The following is a 19,189-nucleotide window of genomic DNA, read 5'->3' on the forward strand; positions in this document are numbered from 1 at the left end:
GAGGCCTAGGAAAGCAGTAGAGGATGTCCCAAAGCCTTGGGACCCTGCACCCATGTGGGAGACCTGGAAGAAGCTCTTGGCCCTTGGCTTCGGATTGCCTCAGCTCTGGCTATTGCGGCTACTTGGGGAGTGGGTTAGTGGACAAAAGATTTTCCTCTGTCTCACCTCCTCTCTGTATATTTGACTTTCTAATAAAGAAATCTTTAAAAAAAAACTGTATTACTGTTGCCTGTCTACTCTTTCACATAAATGTTAGAATAAGAGCTAGCATTGCAGTGCAGCACACTAAAAGCCTTGGCAGCTTCATTTTTTTTCTTAAAGATTTATTTTTATTGGAAAGGCATATTTATAGAGAGAAGGGGAGACAAACAGAAAGATCTTCCATCTGCTGGTTCACTCCCCAAATGGCCACAATGGTTGGAGCTGAGCTAATCCAAAACCAGGAGCCAGGAGCTTCTTCTGCCATCTCCCACGCGGGTGCAGGGTCCCAAGGCTTTGGGCTGTCCTCGACTGCTTTCCCAGGCCACAAGCAGGGAGCTGGATGGGAAGTAGGGCAGCCAGGACATGAACCAGCACCCATGTGGGATCCCAGGCATATAAGGTGAGGATATAGCCACTAAGCTATCACGCCGGGCCTGACAGCTCCCTGCTAATGCACCTAGAAAAGCAGTAGAAGACAGCCCAAGAACAGCGGCTCCTGCCACCAATGTGAGACCTGGATGGAATTTCAGGCTCCTGGCTGTGGCCTGGCCCAGCCCTGGCCGTAGCAGCCATTTGTGAATCATCAGATTGAAAACCTCTCTCTGTCTCTTCCTCTCTGCCACTCTGCTTTTCAAATAAATCATTTCTTAAATGTTAAAGTTTGTCACACTCTTTGGGATCTTTAAAAACACAAAACTAAACCTATAACAATTCTACTAAATCTGTAAAAGCAACTGACAGAAACTGAAATTGGTCCAATGACACAACCTTCCCTCCTCCCCAGGAATGGGTCCTAATTTACACCGCTCAGTGAGCCTGGGCAATGCTCCTCTCAAGGTCAAATGTCTCAAAAGAATTTTTCTTTCCCTCTATATTTCTAGTGTTAATGCACAACATTAAACGTCTATGCAATTTTCATTGCAAAACTAATGCATGAATCCTAACAGGATGAGTTATATATACATGTTTACTTCTACTCTTTCCCTCAAAATATTAAGATGACAACAAAGTGAGTTTTTAAAGGCAGTAATCTTCAATAATAAAAATAGAGGTTAGGTGTACAAAAAAAAAAAAAAGAAAAGAAAAGAAAATGGGAAGGCTACAGCTGTCTGAGACTAGCTTGGAAACCAGAAGAGCTAAAACCTAAGCCAGTGGTGGGGAAACCCAGAAGGGCCAAACTCACTCGAGTTTCAGTAATACCAACTGGGGGTGCCCCTAAAAATGTGAGTGAGGATGGACCTGAAAAACAGGGAATCAGTGGAAAATCTATTTAAGAGACCGAAAATTTCCATTTCCAACCCCTGCCTGAATACTGGAGGACTGCTCTCTAGAACAGGAAAAAGTCTAAAGGTTTAGAAACTTTTTTTTGACACACTCTCTCTCTCTCTCTGCCAAACAATATGTCTATATCCCAATCTTCACAATCTATGACTATCACTTTATAGGAGCAAAAGAGTGAGCTTATCCCACGTGGTAACAGACAGGATTGAATTAAGAGGCTTGCAATGAGAGCATTAGCCATAATTAGTTGAGTTGTCCCTAAATGCAATCTCAACTGTCCTTATAAGAAGGAGATAACCTAGCTGAAAGAGAAGACACTCTAACCACAGGAGCCCACACCACAGCCATGCAGTCACACATTGAGGGGTGCCTGTGGCCAGCTGCCACAAAGAACAGATACTCCCCTAACGCCTCCAGGAGGAACTCAAGTCCGCTGGTCTCCACGGCCGCATGAGAACCAACTCCCGCTATTCTGTCACCTAGTTTGTGGTGCTGGGTCATGGCAACATAGGAAGTAATACAGAAGCTCTGAGAGACAGGAACATGAGGGGCACCAAACTCTGACTAACTGGTCTGATATGTTCCAGAAACAGAAGAAGCAAAGCCATGGGAAAGAGAACAGTAGGGAAAATGGCAGAACCTTCCCAAAACAAGCAAGCCTGAACAAATGGACAAAAACACAAAGACCTGGCCAGCAACACAGAATTTCAAAACACCAGGGATAGAAGACTCAGTAAATTTCTGAGAGTCACCATAAGTAAGCAGAAAAACAAGAACTGAATGCCTTCAAGTAGTGAAGGAAAATGATTTCATCCCTTTGCTTAACAAATATCCTGACTGTGTCAAGTACAAATACGGGCACTAGGGGAACAGCCATTTAAAAACCTAACTGGGGCGATGCCCATCGGACACGCTGGATTTCAGCCACAGCTCACTCCCAACTCCAGTTTCCTAACCTTGCAGACCTTGGAAGGCAGCAGTGGATGGCTCAGGTGGTTGGGTCCCTACACTTACACAGGAGACCCAGATTAAGTGCCCATTTCCAGATGTGACTTGGTCCAGGCCAACCACTGTGGGCATTTAGGGGGTGACCCAGCAGAGGGAACTTTGTCTCTGTCTCTGCACCTCTAGAACACATTTTTAAAGACAATTATTTTTATTTTTTGATGATTTATACATAGTTGGGGTGATTAGGGTGAAAACAGTCAAGGGCTCCAGGAAGGTAGGTGAGACCATTATTTCCACATTACCTTTTTTTTCCCTTCCTGTTTCTGGAGGAAGCCACACCCAGCCTCCCAAATGCCTCTGCACCTTGGGACAGAGGACAGCCACCCAACGCCATCCCAGGGTCCCCGCTGCGGGGCATGCTCCGAGGGTCCTACTCAAGAGATTTGGATGGTTCAACAGTTCTGAATTACTGCTGATCTCACTACTCCAAGCATGATAAAATCTCTCCAGAATCCACTGGCTGACATAATCCACCTCAGAATCTCTGCCCAGATATTCACTGAACACATTTTAAAAATCCATGTAATGATGGGATTTTTCAGTGTAGGAAAAAGATAAATAAGCAAATAAAAAAGCAATGTCAGAACAGGCAATAAATGAGGCAGAATAAGCAGATGTAGCTGTCGAGGACGTTCCTTTACACAGGCTGATGAGGGAAAGCACATGTCAGTGCCGTTAGGCAGAATCCCACAGGAAATGGCCATGCAGACACACAACTGGGAAGGTCTGGTGTGAGGCTGGGTAGCACAGCATCCTGACGCTGGCAGCTGGCCTGAGGAGCACGTGTCAGGGGTAGCAGAGGAGATGTGGCCTTTGGCAAGATACAGTCAGCGCAGCCATGAAGGAAGCCTGGGAAGAAATGTCCCCTCTAGACACCTCCATCTCCTGCGGTGGCTCCCAAAGGTCTATGAGGGGAAACTAACCAGCAGGAGAGCCCACAGATGGAGCCCACCAGGCCAACCTCCAGAGGCACAAATAGGGTGGGCAGCAGGTAGGGTTACGTGGAGAAGTCAGCAGAGAGCTCCAACCTGGCTACAGATCTACAGGAAACAGGAGTAGAGGGGGATGGTCAAGCAAGACCCGTGTGGCAGTGGAGAAACAGGTGGCAGCAGGAGAGGTCGGGGTAGCATAGCCAGATGCTGTGCAGCATGAAAGCCATGTGAAGACCTCTCCCCCTCTGAGGACAACAGCTAGGGAGGGTTTCCTGCTGAGGTGTGAGGCCTGACACTTGAAAAGACTCCCTCTGGGAGCCTTGTGGACAACAAAATCAAGGCTAGAAGTGAGGAGACCCATGAGAGGAAGAGAATGCACACTGATTTAAAAGCAGTGCTATGGCATTTACAGATGGACTGGGTACGGGGTCTGAGAAAGAATTTAGGGGAACTCCAACGGCTTTGGCCTGAGCATCTTGAAGGACAGATTGCTATTTATAGATGGGAGGGAAATGGAAAGGAACAGGCTTAGGCGAACTCGAGAGTTAGTTCCGTTTAGAAGTGTCAAATCCAAGACGGTATGGAGATACAAATGAAGGTCTGAGCTGGCAGCAGTGCAGGGGGAACTTGGGCTAGACACAAGTTGGGAATGAACATCACTGACATCTGCCATCACGGGACTGCAGAGACCATGCAGGCAGTGAGTGTGGGTAGAAAGGAAGTCCTAGTTCTGAGCCACGGCCTCAGCGGTTGTGCAAGTGGAAAAGAATCAGCAGAGGAAGAAGCTGAGGGTACAGTGGGAGAACCCGGAGAGGGTGATGTACTGGAGATCAAATGAAGAACTTGCACCAAAGGGGAAGTATCTGCTGCTCCAAAATAGAGACAGTGAAGCTGCGGAGATCTACAGCCTTGATTTCAGAAGTAGGAAGTGAACAGATACCCACAAGACAAACCAAACAACAGCAATAGATGTCTGTTATCTAGAAAGATGAAGTAAAACTGAAAGACATAGCTAAGGTTGCTGAAATAGTTGCCCTGCAGGCGTGGGAAGGGAGTGGAGTCATGTGCAGGGGCATTCTGTTTTTCATAAGCTCAAAATGACATGCTAACCCCCTGCGGGGGAAACCCAGCACATCACAGTGCCAGTTCAAGTTTGGGTTCCTCGATCCACATTCTGAACCACATCCTTGATCTGAGCGTAGTTCAGATCCACGTTCCTGTTAATGTATCCTGGGAAGCAATGGAGGGCTCAAGTGACCTCTGCCGCTCTGGGGGAGACCCAGGTAGAGTTCCAGGCTCCTGGCTTTGGCCTGGCTCAGCCCTGGAGATTGTAGGCATTTGAGCAGTGATAATGGAAGAAGTTCTCTCTTCTCCTCTCTCACTTCTTCCCTGTGTATGTGCAGTGTTTGTGTCACTCTAAATGAAAAATTATCTGAGAAAATACCCCCCCCAATGCATACACTTAGCTGTCTCTACATCACAAACAATGCTACAAAGCACACCTGAGCAAATACTTCCCTGAGAAATTCCTAACATGACAATGACTGGGAGCAAAGGGCAAATTCTGTTCCCAAAGATTGTGCTAATTTACACTTCCACTGGGATGAGTTCTCTTACCCCAAGTCCCTATCAATACAAGATGCTTTTCTTCACTCAGATCAGGTTCTTTTTCTAAGCTTCATGTTTTAATCTTTAATTAAAAAAAAAAAAGCATGAGTACATCAGGGTGATGTTATCATTTTATCACAATTGCCAAGTTTTCCACATTTTATGGTAACCTCTCTCTGGGAATTATCTTTCCTTTTTTATTTGAAAGACACAGAGGGATAGAGACCTTCCATGTACAGGCTCATTCCCCCAAAAACCTGCAACAGGTAAGGCTGAGCCAGGCTAAACTCAGGAGCCTGAAACTCAATTTGAGTTTCCCAGTTGGGTGACAGAGACCCAACAGCTAGAGTTGTGACCTGCCTCCTCCCAGGGCACACGTCAACAGGAACTCGGATCGGAAGGAGAGGACGTGGGATTTGAGCCAGGCATCCTAGTATAGGACACCGGCATCCCAACCTGCATTTGTCCTGCCCCTGTCTCCTAAATTTTTTACAAAAATTTACCTGTCCTTCCTTAAATTTTAGAATATTTATAAATTTTTATACTCATACCTAAGAAAGTTCCTGACATCTTTCTTATCTAATGAAATGTTTGAAATCCATTCTATTGGTAAGGCAGATTAACAGAGAAAGAGAAAGACAGACCCTCCAACTGCTTATTCACTTCCCAAGTGGCCAAAACAGTCAGAGTTGAGTCAATTTGAAGCCAGGAGCTTCTTCCTGGTCTCTCATGTGAATACAGAATCCCAAGGACTTAGGCCATCTTCTGCTGCTTTCCCAGGTCACAAGCAGGGATGGGAAGCGGAGCAGCCAGGACATGAACTGGTACCCATGTGGCTTGCTGGCATCTGCAGGGGGAGGATTCAGCCAATTGAGCCATCATACTAGGCCCTACCATTTTAATTTTTTTAAGTGTAAAGAAAAATGTTCCACTGGTTTTTATTAGCTTGTACTTGAGCATATGCTTCCCATAATTTCAACAGGTTTTGTTGCTGTCAGATATGCTCACCTGCTTTTTGTTTTCCCCTACATAACCATTTCCTCCACTTACTACTCCTCAGTCATTGTAGTCCTTACAGGTGGGTTCTTCTCTGGGTTCCTCTTGGGCTTTATTCACTTTCCTTTGGAAACTTTCATTCACTTAATTGTTAAGTTTTTATTTGTTTAACTTTTTTTAATGCCCAGAAACACAAGTCTTCCAGTCCCAGGTTCACTTTCCAAATGCCTACAACAGCCAGGTCCTAGCTGTTGAGACCAAAGCCAGGAGCCCAGAACTCAATATTTGACCCCGATGTGGATGGCAAGAACCCAAGTACCTGATCTTCGACCTGTTGCCTCCCAGGGTGTGCACTGTCAGCAACCTGGACTAGGAAGAGGAATCAGGGCTTGAACCAAAGCACTCCCATGTGGGATACAGTCCTCCCAAGCAAAGTCTGCATTGCTATAGCAAGAGTCTACCTTTTCTCATTCATTTAAACAATTGTGTTTTAGGAGCCAGTGTTGTAGTAAAGCAGGTAAAGCCACATCCTGCCATGCTGGCATCGAATAGAGGCACTGATCCAGCTCCCTGTTAATATGCCTGGGAAAGCAGCAGAAAATGGCACAAGCACTTGTGCCCCTGCACCCGTGAGGACCAGAAGCAGCTCCTGGCTCCTGATTTCAGACAGCCTCAGCTCCAGCCACCATGACCATTTGGGGAGTGAATCAGAGGATGGAAGATTTCTCTTTTCCTATGTCCTTCATATAAAAAAATAAATCTTTTATGTGTGAGTACACATATATATGTGTATGTATACACATATAAACTACTCTTTATTTTTAGAAATTTATTATTTATGTGCCAATACTGTGGTATAGCGGGTAAGCCTGCAGTGCAGCATTCCAAATGGGTGCTGCCTCAAGTCCCAGCTGCTCCACGTCCCATCCAGCACCCTAACATGCTTGGGAAGGTAGTAGAGGATGGCTCAAGTGCTTGGGTCTCTGCATATACACAGGAGATCCAGAAGCTCCTAACTCCAGGCTTTGGATGGCCAGCTCATCGTTGTGGCCATCTGAGTGGGCAGAACCAGTGCATGCATGAGCGCTCTGTAAATGCAATGTTACAGAGACAGAGGAAGAGATCACCTCTCTCCTGGTTCATCCCCAGTAGGCCAGCAACAGCCAGGACTGGGCCAGCTCAAAGCCAGGAGTTTCTTCTGGGCTTTCTATAGGTGGTAGGAGCCCAAACTCTAGGGTCATCATTTTTCACTGCTTCTCTTAGGCCTTCATCACAGAGCTGCAGTACAAGTAGAGCATCTAGGACTTGAACTGATGGCCGTGTAGGATGCCAGAGCCACAGGCAAGGTTATTCCAGCTTCACCACCACATGGAAGTCTTACTTCCACTTTCTAAATAAATAGCATATAGCTAGATTATTTTCTCCTGATTAAACAATTTTAAAAGCCCAACTGAGTGATGTTATTTACTCTTACTTCTAGTAAGAGTAGATATCAAATCTGGTTGAAAATAACCTAAAGGAAATTTTTTTCCTTGTAGCTGCTGTGTCAAGTTTTAAATTGCTCATTAATAATACATTTTATAGACACGAGACAGCTGAATGGTACCCTATAGCCATTTTAAGGTATATAGCAGCCAGTCCAGTCCTGTATATAAACTAAAATTGAGATGTCAATGAGCTAATCATAGGTTGTGGTTAGGACTTGCTTTTTTTTTTTTAACATACTGATTACTCAAAACCATGTCAATTCCATAATATTGCAAATTGCTGTTGATGTTATATTGGGACTCTTAATTGACTGTGAGGATATTCTACCAGCTCTAACTTCGGACCAGAAATGGTCTCCCCAAGAAACTGTTCAACCCATCTGGACAATAAGTAGCTGGACTCTATGCTTGGTATATGTTTGCAAGGAAAGAATCTTGATTGAATTTGAACTGTAATGCTGCATCAAGGTGGAGGAATCCACCAGGGGGGAGGGGAGTGGGAGGGGTGGGGGAATTCCCAGAACCTATGAAACTGTCACATAATGCAAAATAATAAAAAAATAATACATTTTAGTTGCTTTTAAAATCATATTTCCAACATAAACTAGACTATCACAGATGTTTTACCACTTACTAATACAGTTGTTTGGGACTGGTTTGTGATACAGCATGTGACACTGTCACTTGCAACATAGTATTGCTTATGGACATATCAGTTCAAGCCCCAGTTACTCCACTTCAAGAAAGCTCCTTGCTAATGTGCCTGGGAAACCAACAGAAAGCACTTTAGGTACCACGTAATAACAAACACTTTTAAAAACTGATTTAGTTACTCCTGTTTATAAAGGAAGAAGCAAAGTCTGAGGCATGGAGCAGCATCTGGATTTAGGCTGAGCAACGGAGAATACAACCTCTCAACACTGCTGTGTTTCCCCACTTGGGGAGCCTCTGACAGCAGCTTCCTGACTCCACGGTCCTCCAAACCCAGAACACAACCTGACACTTTTACCCACATACCTGCCTCTCCCACACATTAATAACCTGCTTATTACCCATCTCTCCCAAGCCACCAAGACTACCAATCAGGAAACCACACGGAGGACCACCACTACAGCTACCACAACCACTACAGCCACCACAGCCACCCTCAGGGTCACGGAGGGCAGACAGAGCCCAGGGTCACAACTGTTAAGTCTGGAAGCTGCAGTCGGGCTGGCAGTGGCCGCTACTGTGCTCATAACTGCCATTGTGGGACTGCTGGTCTTCATGATGTGGAAGAAAAGCAAAGGTAAGTGGTCCAAAACACCCTCCCCCACACCCAGGCTGCCCAAGGACAAGATTGTCAGACTCACCAGCACCACAGTCACCCAGGGCAGCTCCTGTAACTCCCACCAATTGACAGGACGACCAGGCCCACCAAGTCAAGCACTTAAGTCTATGCTTAGGGACCCACATCTTTCACAGGCTCAAGTGCAGATTGTGGGAGATGCAAGTGGGAACAACCCATCCTGCCACACAGTCCCACCACTTGCCATGTCTCTCTTGCCTCACTCATTCTCCTCCATCCTCTCCTTTGCTTCACTTTAGGGGTGGGGGTTGGGAGTCGGTGGGGACCTGCACTGGACAAGTGAGGTGACAGCAGAAGGGACACAGAGCTGGCCCAGCTCAGCTCCGCAAGCTCTGGGTGAAGCCCCCAACCAGGGCCTGGCTTCACACCAATATACAAAGGTAGAAGCAGCACAGGCTGCCTTGGGAAACTCAGCTGGTGGAGGGACACTTGTCTTGGGGTCAGAGAGCTCATCTGTAAGGGACTGCAGTTGCAAGAGGAGGAACCTGGGAGGACTTCCCACAGGAAGTGACAAAGACAAAAATTCAAAGAACAAAAAGGGAGCAGTAGGCATTTGGCATGGTTGTTCAATGCCTCTAGAGATGCCCACTTCTCACACAGCTGTGGCTGCGTTCAAGGCCATGGAAGGCAGCAGGTCATGGACCCAGCATGCGGCTTTCTGACAACCTGTGGTGGAGCCTCCTTGAATTCCTAGACACTGCCTTTGTCCTGGCCCTCACACAGCTGGGAAAATGGGAATTCACCAACAGGACACAACACTGTCTCCTTGTGTCTCAGTCACCCTGGATTCTGAACAAACAGGAAGTAAACAAATGAAAAGCAATGGATTCCAAGCAAACAGATGAATGATCAGGCAGTAGGGAGGGTGCTGCAAGAGGCCACTCACTGTCCTTCCAGGAGCACACTCACTCCTGGAAACGTAGGGGTCCCAGGGCTGGAGGCAAAGCAGGAGCAAAGAGAGAAGTCCCTGACTCTCGCACCCAAGAGCCTTCCAAGGCCAGAGACAGACAGAAAAGGGGCAGCCCCAGTTCCAGCTGTGGACACGGTGCCAGGCTGCAGCAGAGGGGCCGCAGGGGGGCAGGCACACACGGGGAAAGGGTAGGCCCTAGAAAAGCTGAAGCAGTAAACCCAAGGAGGGGGCAATGACTAGACTGACATGGCCATGAGGGAGTGGGGCGAGTCCCACATTCCAACCCAGCTGAACGAGGCTGTGAAAAACATCACTAAATGAAAAGTGCACAAGGAACAAAGCAAGCCCCTGTGTCCAAGGGGCAGACGCTGCCTCCAGCTTGGAGGTGTTGGCCTGACTCTCAGTGGAGTCCACCAGGAAGTCACATGTGTGCACTTGCAGCTCGGAGGAGAGGTCAGGCCAGCAGCATTCACTGTTCCCGTCCCAACATCCTCTTCTGGCTGAAATTACTTTCAAGCAATGACTCTGAAGTCAGTGTCCATCTCAACTCTGGCTGGAGCCACTTTGAAGCATCTCCTGTCCCATCAGCTCTTGACGCACAAAGGGGCAGAGATTGTCGTCTGACAACCTGCAGGAACCCTGGCGTCACTGCCCATCAGAGAAGCTTTGGTGCCAGGTACAGATGAGCAGGCCTCGACCCCAGGTGAGGTGGTCCTGAAGGCCACCACAGCACAGTTAGATCCTGCAGAGCAAGCACTGTGACCATGAGCACGCCACTAAACTGAAGATGTGATAATCACATGCTAATACAGAGACACACCCAAGGAAGGAAGGAGGGAAATCCAGATACATTCAGGGTGAAAACACACAAGATACTTGTGGGAAATTAGCACATAAGTTAGTTCTGATGGACTAAAAATCCAGCTTTTTTAATTCAATCATGAAACAGGCCATTCCATACATAGAGTTCAAAATACCTGGGTGCCAGATGAGAGAAAGGTAATATTATAACATTCACTCTTTTCTCTTAATTTACACCAATATTAACTCCACAGCTATCAAATATTTAAATGAGGAAATAATTGGCCACAGCACTACAAGAAAAACTGTGAGACTGTTTTGTAACAGAAGAGTAGAGAAAATCTCCCCCCTGAAGACAGAAAACCCAAGTCACAGCAGTCATCCCGAGTCCGAAAGGCTGGCAGGCATTGAAGGGAAATCTGACAGTCACAGGGAAATGTGGTGCAGATTCCACTCACTGAGGAACCCATACTTGGACAAGCCTCTTATCTTTGGGGTTTCACAACAGTTTTAACCATTTGTGTTTACAAACCTTACAAACTTGTGTTGATAAGGAACTGTATTCAGCTACCAGTACCCAAGATGAGAAGCACCAGGGGCTTCAGTAAGATGGTTTATTTACTTTCTCTTCTAAAAGGATCTGAAGGCAGACATCAGAGGCCACCGACCTTAAGCACTCAGGCTCCTGCCTATCTGCTCCCAGGTCCTTCATCTTCATCATTTTTGAGTTTCAAACTAGAAACAAAAGAAAGAGGACAAAAAGGATTATGTCCCAATCACCTGTTTATCCTTCTAAAGAGCCTTCCTAAATGTTCGACTCACAATTTCTATTTTATCTTATCAGGTAGAATTTAGTCCTCTGTGTCCTGCATCTGTCTGTTGGGGAACACACTGCCACCCCAAACAGAGATCAATTTTCTGTCATGTAGCTTAAAAGACTCAAAGGATACTAGAACGGCCAACAGCACTCCCTGCCATCCAGGATTTGAGACTTGTCAGCTAAGAACCACAGGAAGCCAAGGAGTGAATGAGGCAGCATGAACAGAGAGAAGGGTCACCAGGCAGCTAGATGAGTGGAAACAGAGTGTGTTGTCAAGGAACATGAGTTCATTGAGGTTACAAAGCAGTTATAGTGGAATAATGACAGAGACAACTGGAAGACTTTCAAGCTCATTCTATGCAGTCAGCTGTATCCTGAAGCCAAAGCCAGACAGAGACACTCTACCTGCTACCAAAGTGGAGGGGTAGGGTGGTGGTGAAGCTACTGCCAACATTCTTGAATGCTGATACAAATCCTGAACAAAATACCTGGAAGTCATGCTCAACCACCCATTAAAAGGGTTATACACCATGATCAGGTCAAATTTATTCCTGAAATACAAAGTTGGCACAACACAAAAAATAGCCAACAGGGGTTGGTGCAATGGCATGGCGCACTCATTCTCCAACTGGGTTAAAAGCATCCTAGAGGGGTGCCAATTCATGTCCTAGCTTCTGTATTTCCAATCCAGCTCTCTGCTTGTGGCCTAGGAAGGCAGCAGAGCGTGGCCCAGGTACCTGGGCTCCTGCGCCCACATGGGAGCTCCTGGCTCCTGGCTTTTGATCAGCCTAGCTCTGGCTATTGTGGATATTTGAACTAGCAGGTGAACGATCTCTCTCTCCCTCTCTAATTCTGCCTTTCAAATAAAAACCAAAATATTATTTCAAAAAAATCAGTCAATGTGCTGCATTAACAAAGAACAAAGGCCACCTGACACTCTACTGACGCAGAAAAAGCAATGATAAAAATCAACAGCCTTTCATAATAAAAACAAACCAAAGGAAGGAAAATACTTCAGCATAATAAAGGCCATTATGAAAAGCTCATAATTAATACCACTCGATCCTCAAAGTATCACCTTTAAGATCAGGAATGAGGCAGGGATGCCATCATTCTATTCAACACAGCACTGCAGGTCCAAGCCAGAGCAATTAGGCAAGGAAAAAAATTGGCTATTCAAATTGGACAGGAAGAAGTAAAAAAATATTTACATGTGACAAACTTTTATACTGTGAAAATTCCATAAAAGATCTATTAGAAATAATGAATGAATTCAACACTGTAGGATTCAAAATTCAATAATTAGAAATCAATATTTTGTTATGACACCAAAAACACAATTCCCCTCCCCTCAAGAAAAGACAGGCCAAAAGAACTGTATCACACATAAAGACTTCATCAAAAGACACTATTAAAAGAATGAAAAGAGAACTTACAGAACTGGAGAAAATGTTTGTAAAACATGTGACAAGAGGTTAAAATCTAGAATACAAAAAGCTTCTACAACTCACACCAAAAATCAAATATCCTGATTTAGCTGAGGTTGGGGCAAGAGGGTGTGGTGGAGGTATGATTGATGGGCAGCCTGCATTCCATATTAGAATGCCCAAGTTCAAGGCCCATCTCCATTTCCTGAACTCTCGTAGGCAGCAGGTGACTGGCTCCCTGTCACCCACAGTCTAGGACTCCCTACCTGGCCCTGCTCTGGCATTGTCACCTGGGGAGTAAGCCAGCGGATGGGGGCCAGCTGGCACTCTCATTCACTTTGCATGCTTTCATGCATATTAACTAAATAAAAGTGTGATGGGGTAGGCATTTGGCTTAGGGGTTAAAACAGTAATTAGGACACCTACGTTCCGTACCAAAGTATCAAGGCTCGATACTCCACTCTGGCAGTAACTAGTTCCTGCCACCACGTAGCAGACCTGGACTGACTACCCAGCGAATAGCTGTGGCTTCTGCCCAATCCCGGCCATTGCAGGCAACTGGGGAGTAGAGCTGATGGGGGCTCTCTCCCTCTCCCTGAGTGTGTCTCTAAGCCTCTCAAATAAACTTATTTAATGGGCAAGGGATGTAAACAGGCATTTCTCTAAAGATGGCATATAAATAGAAAGCATGAAAAGAGGTTCCACATCACTCATCATCAGAGAAATGCAAATCACAACTACAGTCACACACCATTAGGATAATTACTATTTTTAAGAACAAAACAAAAAGAACAGAAAATAACAAATTTGACCAAATTGTACACTAATTTAAGAAGTTGCAACTGTTATGGAAGACAGTATTGGAGGCTTCTCAAAACTTAAATAGTACAAGCATACACTGTGACAATCACATCCACAGGAATGTGTTCACGAGAACTGGAAGCAGTGTCTTGAAGGGCTCTTTGCATGCCCTTAACCCAGAGTGGGAGCAACTGAAAGGTTTACCAATAGCCAAATGCATACACAGAATGTAGTTCACACCTACAATGAAGCATTATCAACTTAATAAAGAAGGAAATTCTGACACCTGCTCCAACATGAACACTGAAGACACTATACCAAGTGAAATAAGCCACTCCCAACAAGACAAAGGCTATGATTCCACTTCATAAGGAACTCAGGGAACTTAGTAGAAACAAAGTGGAATGGGGGCTGCCAGGGCTTGGGGGCAGGGGACGTGGGACAATTCTTTCTGGGGGCGGAGGGGGGGATGTCAGTTTTGGAGAATGAAATACGCCTGGCGAACTGTTTTATAACCTTTAGTATACTTAGTATTAGTGAACGGTACACTTGGAAACGGTTAACAAGGTCTTTTTAAAATACTTCATTTTTTTGATCTGCTTGAAAGATAAATTAACTGATTTCCTGCTGCCAGGAGAAAAAAAAAGATCTTCCATTCACTGGTTCACTCAAGTATCTGCAACAGCCAGGGTTAAGCTAGGATGAAACCAGGAGCCCACCACAGCATCTCCCAGGTCTCCCACAGAAGTGACAGAGGCCCAAGCACCCATGTCACCACCTGCCACTGCCCAAGATGCACTGACAGGAAGCCAGATTACCAGCAGCAGCCAGCATTTGAACCTGCCCTTCAATACGGGATGCAGATATCCTCACTGTGCCACAGCACCTGCCCTTCTCGGTTATCTCTTAAAATACTTATATATCTGGGGCCGGCACTATGGCACAGCAAGTTAAGCCTCTGCCTGTGATGCCGGTATCACATATGCCATGGGTTCAAGTCCTGGCTGCTCCACTTCCAAACCATATCCCTAATCATATGCCTGGGAAAGCAGCAGCAGATGGTCCCAGTGCTTGGGTTCCTGCCTGCAATGGAAACCTGGAAGAAGCTCCTGGGTCCTGGCCTTGGACTGGCATAGCATCAATTCACTTATGGAGTGAACCAGCAGACAGATCTGTCTCATCTATCTTTCCTATCTATGTAATTCTGTCTTTCCAATAAAAATTTAAAAATCTTTTAAAATATATGTATTTATCCAAAAAGAAGAGACAGAAATACAGAGACCCATCTGCTGGGTCACCTCCTCCATTTCTGCAACAGACAAGGCCATGCCAGGCAGGAGCCTGGGATTCCATCCAGGCCTCCCACATGACTGGTGGGCATCACCTGTGGCTTAATAGGATATGCATCAGTAGGAAGCTAGAATGGGCCGTGGAGCTGAGACTCAAACCCAGGTACTCTAATTACAATGGCCTCCCAAGCAGCAGCTTAACCACTGGGCCAAACGTGTTTGCGTCTTCTAAGAATCCTTCTAACACAATCAAAATAAATTAAACCTGTCTAAGTTTCAGAGGGAGAGAGGAAGTGGAAGAGACAGAGAATCCTGAAACAGAAGAAAGTTTTAGTATGAAAATAACAATTCATATTTTAACATTCCTAGGCACAATGATTAATGAAAGAGCTCAGCTGCAGGGCTTGGCTGAGGAGTGGGAGTGCAGGGTCCGGACCTGGGGGAATGGTGAGGGCCATGAGCCAGGTGAGACTGCCTCTGCATGAGGACACTGCTGAGACAGGGGCCGAATCCTGGCAGATGTTCAGAGACTGAGCATAAAGGGGTCCAGGAGAGAAGATACAGGACCAGCTGATGAATGGTATTGGAATGTGTCAGAGGGGACACAGAAGGCTGACTGACAGCAAGGCCAATTCCATCTGTGAGGTGCCGGTATGGGAACAGCAGGAACAGTCAACACACACAGTTCCTCTGCAGGGCTGGGGAGGGAGCAGGAGATGCAGAGAGAACCGCAGAGAAGACATGCGTAATGGCAAGGGGGGAGGCTGCTGACCCCTCCCCTCCTGCCCTGGACCCTCTAGCCCTGCCTGGGAGCAGTACACAGCAGAGAAGGCAGGTGGATTAACCCTCACCTCCCCGGCAGGTGGCACTCATGCTCTTGGTCCTCCCACAGGGCAGCAGACCCAGGCCGAAACTCCAGCCAGGTAAGTGCTGGACCTCCTGGGCTGGGCAGGGGGGTCCTGAGATGGCAAAGGGGAGGGCTTTGGAAGGAGCCCACCAGGCACTTCTCGGCCCACCTGCAGGCCCACTCCACAGCTCTGTGTCCTCCCTCGCTGGCAGGCCTGGCACCTGACCTCAGTCTCCATCCTGCTGGCTCCCTCTGCCTAGAACCTCTTCCCAGACACAGCTGCTCCTCCATCCTGCCCTCCTCTTTCCTGCTCTCCACCAGTGCTGTCCTCTTCCCGTAGTAACTTGCCAGGGTCCCATGCACCCTCTGTCTCTGGCTGCTGTGGGCCTGTCTTGCTCAGCAGCATGTGTGGTCTCTGCCTCCTGCCCACCCTCAGTGCTCCTCCCCATCACCTCCGCCTCTCCTCCTTTTCCCACTCTCACTGCCATCACTGTGTTCTCACTGGAAGCCCCTCCCTGCCTTCCCAGCTCTCCTTCCTCCAGCCCCTTGCCACACAAGGATCAGCCTCAGCCCTGCCCAGAGCACCTGGCAGTCACAGACTTGCTTCTGTTCTCCCAGCCTAGCCAGGCACTGCTCACAGACACAGGAAGAGGGAGTGAGAGAGCAAGAACCACCAGGGGTTGGCCTCCCTGCCTCCTCCTCCTGAGTCCATCCAGTACAAGCAGCTTCTCCAGAATTATCCACCTCCAGTGAGCATGGGGGACCTCTGCTGGGCCAGCCCACAGGTGGCCTCCTCCAGAGGGCCTCAAACCACCACACTCACCCTGAAGAGGCCAGGGCAGGCTGCAGGACACCCTGCAAGGACAGCCAGGCCCTGTCCTCTAGTAGATTCCCCACTCTCTTACTGCCATACAGGAAACCCCCTCAGCACACTGAGGAGAAATATGAGAACACTGGGAATCAAGGTAAGGCCTGGCCCAGCCAGCCCAGTGTCTGCCCTCAGCCCTTCCTTCTTCCCCAAACACCTCCTAGCCTATCTGGGTTCCTCTCAACACTGGGCCTCACCCCAACCCTCCCATGTGACCCTCACCTAGCAGGGAGCCTCAGTGCTGGAGCCCCCTGCCCATCTCTCCCTCCTAGCTTTAACACCAAGATGTGACCTCTGACTTTTTTTCCTAGGACAACATAAAGAACCTGGGCTCACCCTCAGGGTAAGCTGCTCAGAGCTGGAGCTGAAGTTTAAGCAAATCTTGGAGAAGGGAGGGAATGGAGGGAATGGAAGGAGGTCTGAGATTTCTGCTGCAAGGGGGGATGGCTCCACTTCCCTGTCTAACCCCCTCTCTGTGTCCTTGCCCAGGATGACGGCATCGTCTACGCTTCCCTTTCCCTCTCCAATCCATCCTCCACGAAGGCTCCTCTCTGCCACCCTTCCCCTAAGGCCCCTCAGGAGGAGACCGTGTACTCTGTGTTAAAGTCCTAATGAGTGAGACTGAAAGATGACATCCTTAGAGGAAATCACCAATCTGAGAGGAAGGATCTTAACCACCACCTGTAACGGAGGCCACATGCAGATGACTCAGAAGTGAGGTTTCAAAAGGCCACCAAAGAGCTGCGGCAAACAGCAATAACCCCTTCTCTCAACCTTCTAGCCTTTGCTCAGAAAAATAAATACAGAATTTGTGTGAATACATGTAAACACAAAATGATGTCACCTTCACCTTCAGTCTCTCCCACCAAAAATGAACTCCAGTATACAATCAGCACGACTCCTTAAACAACAGCATCAGGTCACAACACAAAAATCCCCTAATACTGCCAGCCATCCCAGAACCTAAGGCCTGCCCCCAGAACTACCCTAATCCTCCCTCCCCATGATATCTGTCACGTCTTGTGATGTGTGCTCCACATGTGTCATCCTGGTGAGAGACTGCGAAAGCCCAGGTAGACACTGTTCATCAGAGGCATGGAAAAGAAAAGAGCCAGGTGGGTAAGGGGCTGGCTCAAGGAAGGAGCTGGGCCAGCGCCTGACCTTGGTCCTGCCCTTCACCAGACTCCCCAGACTCCTGCACTGTGGCAGTCCACACCAGAAGCAGGGGACAAAAAGATCCAAAAGGTAGCCTGTGATTAGACACAAACCAAACCCACTACCTCGGAAACCTGTTTTATTAACAAATGCGCGGCCCTGACTTCAACTTGACAGTTGGTCAGTAGCTCAACATCTGTCCATGTTTCAGGTCACCCCTGAACAAGCCTTCCTCCTGCTCCGGGGTAGGGAGGCAGAAGGGAAGGCACACATGGCTACTCCTCAAAGAGGACTACAAACTCCTCTTCACTGTCTGTGTACTGTAGTTCCTCTCTCTCCTCGGATTCTCTTCCAATATCTTCCAGGAGCTGCTCCAGGTCCAAGTCACTGGAGACTTCATCTTCAGAAGGGAGAGTTTCAGTCTCCTGGGCTGCTGGTTCCTGGGGCCTGGGCCCTGCTGTCCCCAGGGAGGGACAGGCCCCCAGTGGCGCCTGCTGGGCCAAGCTCTTTGGCACTGTGCTAACTTCTTCCTCAGACAGACTGGCTCCTGAGGCCTTGTTCTGAGGAGTTTTAAATTTTTTCTTAGGGCCTAAATGAAAAGGTGAGAAAGTTGAGTGTCCTACTACATTAGCCTATACCAACCTCTAATAAGTTAAACTCCTAAATTCCTATTTCTAAGAAATCTCTGAGAAGATGGCCTTTCTCAGCTAAAATAAATAAATAAATAAGACAACAACATGGGTTTTGTGGTCAGAAAAACAAATTGCATCCAAACCAAGGACCACACGCTTGGACATGGCTCTTGAACACAGATTTCATTTTCTCTATCTTTGAAGTGGCAAACATCAGGTCACAGAACCACAGAACTAAATGGAACAGGCCCAGAAGTACCTATCTAGCCACCTCAACAGACACTAGCTCTCTAGCGGCAGGCATTGTGACAGAGCAAGCAGCCACTTAGGAGGCTGGCATCCCACACTGACATGCCAGTTCCAGCTCCTCCGCTCCTCCCCAGCTTCCTGTTAGTGTGTCCTGGAAAGCAGCGGATGATGGCTCATGTGCCTGGGTGCCCTCTACCCGTGTGAGAGACCCAGGTGGTGTTCTGGGCTCTGGCTCACACCTAGCTATGCAGATATAGGGAAAGAGCCAGGAGCTAAGGCCTCTCCTGATACTCCTCTCATGCTTGGCATTTCAAATAGATTTAAAAAAAAAATTTCTTTTCTTCTTCCTCCTTTTTAGTAAAAAGCAGAGAAAAGAACATTAGTTCTCTTGTCTCTCCCCACCCTCTGTCCCTAAATCAGCCTGAATCAACAACCACTGGGTTTATGGAGTATGCCGGGTACAATCTGAGAACTGCTCTTTCATTCTAATTTTCACTGTTTCTTTAGAGGAATTAAAAGCTGTGTAACT

At 47.3% G+C, this 19,189-nt stretch overlaps 1 protein-coding gene and 1 non-coding gene across 6 annotated transcripts in view; one reads left to right on the top strand and one right to left on the bottom strand.

Moving 5' to 3' along the window:
- Nucleotides 1–11,192: 11,192 nt before the first annotated feature.
- Nucleotides 11,193–19,189, bottom strand: part of ZCWPW1 (zinc finger CW-type and PWWP domain containing 1) — a 37,287-nt gene continuing 29,290 nt past the window's right edge. For 4 of the 5 annotated variants that reach the window (XM_058680709.1, XM_058680707.1, XM_058680706.1 and 1 more), the window contains exon 17: nucleotides 18,055–18,368. In XM_058680709.1, coding sequence (XP_058536692.1) covers nucleotides 18,055–18,368 — 314 coding nt within the window. Of the gene's footprint in view, nucleotides 11,308–18,054; nucleotides 18,369–19,189 lie in introns of those variants that run through there. The other variant, XM_058680711.1, reaches the window with a different exon arrangement.
- Nucleotides 15,843–17,180, top strand: LOC101524408 (uncharacterized). Its single transcript, XR_009247576.1, has 3 exons — nucleotides 15,843–16,721; nucleotides 16,936–16,967; nucleotides 17,114–17,180. It is a non-coding gene; the product is annotated as an uncharacterized LOC101524408 (transcript).

Source organism: Ochotona princeps, chromosome 24, assembly GCF_030435755.1.
Source record: "Ochotona princeps isolate mOchPri1 chromosome 24, mOchPri1.hap1, whole genome shotgun sequence".
NCBI lineage: Eukaryota > Metazoa > Chordata > Mammalia > Lagomorpha > Ochotonidae > Ochotona > Ochotona princeps.